Source organism: Cebus imitator, unplaced genomic scaffold (assembly GCF_001604975.1).
Source record: "Cebus imitator isolate Cc_AM_T3 unplaced genomic scaffold, Cebus_imitator-1.0 Scaffold136, whole genome shotgun sequence".
Taxonomy (NCBI): domain Eukaryota; kingdom Metazoa; phylum Chordata; class Mammalia; order Primates; family Cebidae; genus Cebus; species Cebus imitator.
Genome location: NW_016107451.1, coordinates 2,656,678 through 2,662,731, shown reverse-complemented (window position 1 = coordinate 2,662,731; position 6,054 = coordinate 2,656,678). Strand labels below are relative to the sequence as shown.

General features: G+C 46.3%; 1 protein-coding gene across 1 annotated transcript; it reads left to right on the top strand.

Annotated features, from left to right (window-relative positions):
- Nucleotides 1–3,234: 3,234 nt before the first annotated feature.
- LOC108313285 (olfactory receptor 2G3-like) lies at nt 3,235–4,847 on the top strand. Its single transcript, XM_017541607.1, has one exon. The coding sequence runs from the start codon at nt 3,235–3,237 to the stop codon at nt 4,177–4,179; it is 945 nt and encodes a 314-aa protein (XP_017397096.1). The 3' UTR covers nt 4,180–4,847.
- The last annotated feature ends 1,207 nt before the right edge of the window (nt 4,848–6,054 follow it).

Sequence of the window (6,054 nt, the reverse complement as noted above, 5' to 3'; positions counted from 1 at the left end):
TTGTCCCATGTATCTGCACTGTCCACACTGCCTGGCTGTTAGTCACTCAGTAGCCATCCTGGTTACAGATCGACTGTGGTGGCATCGCTGTGCTTATACTCAAGGTCAGCAGCACGTAAAGCTATGCTGTGACGTCTACGTCACGCGCCTCATTTCCTCCCATCACATAGGCATCTTATCATCTCACATCATCACAGGAAGATGAGGACAGTACAGCAGGGTATTTAGAGGGAGGCCACATTCAGGTAACTTTTACTACAGTATATTGTTATGATTATTCTATTATTATTAGTTGCTGTTAATCTCTTACTGTGCCTAATTTAGAAAGTAAACTTCATCATAGGTATCTGTGTGTGGGAAAAGCGTGGTATCTATAGAGTTTTTTGCTATGTGCAGTTTCAGGTGTCTGCTGGGGTCTTGGAACATATCCCCCATGGATGAGGGGGGACTACTGTATCTGTAGCCAAGCCCTGGTTTTCTCTCTATTGGGTGCGCGGCCTTGGGTAAGATGCCCGAGGATGTAAAAGGCACACAAAAATGTTTGGGAGGAAACAAAGCACATCTCATTATGACAGTGTTATCACCGTGTCACACGGGGATGTGGCCACTCAACCACAGGACCCCTCCCTCCTCTAAGTGTCAGTGGGAAACAGTTTCAGTCCCCAGTGGAAACTTCAGAAAGAAACCAGCTCACCAGCTCCAAGCCTGAAATGTCCTGGGAGCATTAAACTTTCTGGCTGCTTATTGCATCCAGCTGAGGGGTTCTGTGCTGCATTTATCACATGGACAGGGAATCCCCAGGCTTTTCAGGGGCTAGAAATGTCTCCAACCCCATTCTGATACAAAGAGAATCCCTGGATCTGCCAGATGCTGCAAACTAATACCATGGAGAGACACAAAAGACACATGGCCTCTGCCTTCAGCCAGGCGGGGAAGAGACTATGCACATAAAATAAACAAGGCTGGACTGGTCAGGTAAGGAGGAGGCAAAGCTGGATCTGGAAGGGTGGGAGCTGCGGAAGCAGAAAGGATTAAAGAAGGCTTTCCCAGCAGTGGAACAGCTAGAGCAAAAGGTGGTGGCACACATGGCAGGCACGGAGGAAGCCAGCTAGCACGGAGGATCTGTGGCTCCGAGATGGGGGATCCCAGCTGCCCAGACAAGGATCCCTTTGGTGGTCCTGTCTGAGCATCATGGCTCAGAAGTCTCAAGAGACACATGGACAGTCACACAGACTTGAAAACTGGTTAGCACCAGACTGGGAAAGACCTTGAGTTCCAGTCTAATGAGATGTGAGCAGAGGCATAATAGCTGACACAGTGTCTGCTGGTGGAGGTGATGAAGGGTGGCCCGTAGGACGCCTCTGCATGAGTCCAGGTCTGGGGTGTGGATTGCGGGAGAGGAGGATGTGGGCACCTCCTCATTCTCAGCCCTCATCATCCTGGCGCCAGGTTTGCCATCCTCACTGCTGATCAGTCCTTATCTTTTGAAAAGTTTTCCCTCCCGGTATCCAAGACCCTGAGCTGCCCTAGGTCTCCTCTTACCGTCACAAACATTCCTGATCTGGGACGTTTTTCTCTTTCAGCCAGTAACTGGTGTTCCTTAAAGCACAGAACACGCATCTGACACTGTCTTCTTTCACGCATTCAGCCTCAGTCCGTTTTTCCAGCTTCCTCACCTCCACTGTTATTCGTGGCTTTCAGCCCTAATGATCATGTTTTCAGCCCTGTCCTCTGGAAGCTCAGACGCTTGAGAAAACTACTGTACCTAGTCTCTCCTCGCTCCACTCCTCCTTCCACCCAGCTTCCTAGGATCTAAATTGCTTCCATTTGTTAAGCATTTTCTATAAACCTGGTATATTTCATGCAATGTTCACTGTGGAGGTATTACCCCATTTTACACATGAAGAACCTGGGAGGCTAAGTGACTTGGGATTAGGTGAGGAGGCTAAGTGAGAGGCTGTGTGACTTGGGAATAGGAGAGGAGGCCACTAGGCTCCAGAGTGCTGATGGCTGAGACCATGCTCCAGGTGCTTTCCAATGCTCTGGACACATCTCTAGCTCCCACAATAAATCTCCTGCCAACACAGTCCTGCTCAGCTCAGCCCACCCTTGCTGCTCAGACACTGATATGACCATGGGTCTCCAGCCTGGGGTTCCTGGTATCAAAGACATCAGAGCTGGGTGGACCCTCTGGAATCCAACAGCTTCGTTTTTAAAATGGGACTCTGAAGCTCAGAGAGGGATGTGGAGTTAGCCGAGATCACAAAGAAAATGAGAGGCAGAGGCAGGACTAGCCCCGAGTTCTTCTGATTTCCCGTCTCATCCCACTTACACTAAGGCTTTCTATTTGCCTAGTGATTCATATTTTGCAAAATGTGTTGACATTCAGTATCTCTCATGGTTTCCTTGCCATAACCCTGTGCCTAGATATTCCCTATGTAACAGATGAGGAAACTGAGGCCAATGGAAGTGAGGAGACTTGCCTAAGGTCAAGCAGCTGGGTGAGTGACAACCGTGGACACTCAGGAACCGCTGAGTTGAAAATGGGGTCACAAGGTGGCAGTCATGAGGATTCAACGTAAAATCCCATTTCTATGCAAGTACAAGAAACAAAGCCCAGACAGGCCTCAGGGAAAGTGGGAATAGCAGGCCTGGAACCAGAGTCCCTGTCTCAGGTGCTCAGGGCTGTGATGTCTCTCCCCTCTGCTGCCCAGCACATCTTTTATCATCTCTGGACGACCTTCATTTTCTTCTCCTCCATCACCTCAGCCGCCCTGTGACCTTAGGTTGCCAGCACACTAGCTCTGGGGTGACAGAACCCTACGCACCCACAGGTCATAATTAGATTTTCAGCAGAGGCATCTGCTCAGTGCAGGCTGGGGCACGTGCGCACCCACGGTAGAACTCAGGAGTGGCTGGGTTACCGGCTACAAACACGGCTACCTAATGCCTTGTTTTCTATGATGTGGGTGGTTCCCAGAGAAGGCCCTGTGGGCAGCTGGGCATCCTGTCCTGCATTACAGGCATGAATTGAGAGCTGATGTGTTACCCAGTGCCACAGCTGCGCTGGCCTCCTTGTCCTTTTCATCCAGCTCAATAAAGGTTTGACCTAATCTGTGCAAGCTACTGTGCATGGTGCTGTGTGCAGCTCACCTTCTGTCAACCCCAGCCTTCCTTTGCCAAGGGCAGGGACAGAACAGGGAAGTCTTTGTCTCTCCTTATGAGGCAGACACCATGCAGAGCCTCGGCAAGGAAAACCACAGCTGTGTGTCCGAGTTCATCCTCCTCGGCTTCTCCAGTGAGACGCAGGTCGGAATGGCCATGTTTGCCCTCTTCCTACTCCTCTACCTCACCATCCTTGTGGGCAACGGACTCATCGTCATGCTGATCTACCTGGACTCACACCTCCACACGCCCATGTGCCTTTTTCTCAGCGTCCTCTCTCTGGTGGACATGAGCTATGTCACTACCACTGTGCCCCAGATGTTGGTTAATATGGTGTGTCCACAGAGGACCATCTCCTGGGGAGCTTGTGCAGCCCAGATGTTCATCTTCTTGGTCCTGGGCATTGCTGAGTGTGTCCTCTATGCCATTATGGCCTATGACAGGTACGTTGCCATTTGCTTTCCCCTTCACTATATGCTACTCATGACCCGTTCCATTTGTGTCAAGATGGTCATTGTCTGTTGGTCCATTAGCATAGCTGGGGCCCTGATCTACACTGTCTTCACCATGCATCTGCCTTATTGTGGCCCCTACAAGATAAACCACTTCTTCTGTGAGGTCCCTGCTGTCCTGAAGTTGGCCTGTGCAGACACATCTTTTAATGACAGGCTGGACTTCATCTTGGGTTTCATCCTGCTTTTGGTCCCACTCTCCCTCATCCTGGCCTCTTACGTCCTCATCTTTGCCTCCATCTTCAGAGTCCGCTCAGCGCAGGGGAGGCTCAAGTCCTTCTCCACGTGTGCTTCACACGTCACTGTGGTTACCATGTTCTATGGGCCGGCCATCATCATGTACATGAGGCCCGGTTCTTGGTATGACCCAGAGCGGGACAAGAAGCTAGCGCTGTTCTACAATGTTGTCTCTGCCTTCTTCAATCCCATCATCTACAGCCTCAGGAACAAGGATGTAAAGGAGGCCTTTTTGAAAATATTCAGAGTCAGAAGGACAGCTTAATGACTCAGGATGTTTCAGAGTTGTCCATAGTCATACACAGACTGGATGGGCTCATTTGGTACCACACAGGTACCTCAGTTCTGACCAACCTGAGTCTCCCTGCAGCTGTGAGCAGCCAGAAGAGGGTATGGCCAGCCCTAACCTGAAAGTCTATCATTGATTGGAAAATGTTCAGCTCCCATCACCCAAAGACTCAGTTGAGTATTGAAGGCAAAGGATTTCTTTACAACGACTATGTCCTTGTGGTTCGTGGCCATTGCTTTTGTGCTTTTCCTGAGTTCTCTCCTTACCTCTGGAAGTTTATGTCAGTTCTGCATGATGGCAGTCACATGTTTAATATGCACACATGCTCTTTCAGAGTGTGAAAATGACACAAAGAGTCATTTGGGGTAAAAATTACATAAAGAGCAGCAGATTATGCAGGGACACAGTCTTTCATTACTGTCTTACAAACGCAAGTAATATTTAGCATTGCTTTTTGCACTAGGTGCTTATAAAATCAGAGCTAGAATTATTTTAGACATATATGTGTAACAATATGGCTAATAACTAGTCTAGTCTGGTCTGGGCTCAGCTTGTAGAATTGATTCTTACCTGATCAGTTTAAAATTCACATTTTCAATCTCATTTTTTTTTTGGGGCAAAAGATTTGAATAGACATTTCTCAAATGAAGGTATACATATGACAAACAGGCATATGAAAAGGGACTCGATATCCCTGATCATCAGAGAAATGCAAATCAAAGCTACAGTGAGATATCGTCTCACCCCAGTTAAAATGGTTTTTATCCAAAAGTCAGGAAATAACAAATGCTGGTGAGGATGTGGAGGAAAGGAAACCCTCGTACACTGTTGCTGGGAATGTAAATTAGTACAACCACTATGGAGAACAGTTTGGAAGTTCCTCAAAAAAGTAAAAGTAGAGCTATTATACAATCCAGCAAGAAACCACACTGCTGGTTCTATATCCAAAGAAAGGAAATCAGTATGTTCAAGAGATTTCTGCACTCCCATGTTTGTTGCAGCACTATTCACAATAGCCAAGATTTGGAATCAACCTAACTGTTCATCCACAGATGACTGGATAAAGAAAACATGGTACCTGTACACAATGGAGTACTATTCAGCCATAGAAAAGAACGAGATTCTGTCATTTGCAACAACATGGATGGAAATGGAGTTTATTATGTTAAGTTAAATAAGGCAGGCGCAGAAAGACAATCTTTACATATTCTCCCTTATTTATGGAATCTAAAACATCAAAGCAATTGAACTCTTGGAAGTAGAGAATAGAAGGATGGTTACCAGAGGTTAGGAAAGGTAGTGAAGGTCAGAGGGACTAGCAGAGGAGGTGAGTATTGTTAATGGGTACCAAAAAATACAAAGAATGGATGAGATGCAGTGTTTGATAGCACTATAATAAATAATAATCTAATTGTACATTTAAAAATAACTAAAAGAGTATAATTGGATTGTCTATAAAACAAAGGATAAATGCTTGAGAGGATAGATACCCCAAGACTACAATGTTGTCTCTGCCTTCCTCAATCCCATCATCTGCAGACTCAGGGACAAGGATATAAGGGAGGCCTTCCTGAAAATACTTAGAGTTAGAATTATGTGACTCTAAGTCAAAGAATTATATGATTATTATGGATTGTTTGCCTGTACTAACATATCTCATGTATCCCATAAATATATCCCCCTACTACGTACCCATAAAAATTTTAAAAAAATAAAATAAATCTCATTTTTATTTGAGAAAACAGACACAAGTTGATCATCCCTTATCAGATATACTTGGACCCAGAAGCATTTCAGATTTTGGCTTTTTTCACATTTTGGAATGTTTGTATTACACTTACTGTTTCAGCG

Excerpts from the sequence above, each read along its gene's own strand:
- LOC108313285 (XM_017541607.1), top strand. The coding sequence starts at position 3,235 with ATGCAGAGCCTCGGCAAGGAAAACCACAGCTGTGTGTCCGAGTTCATC.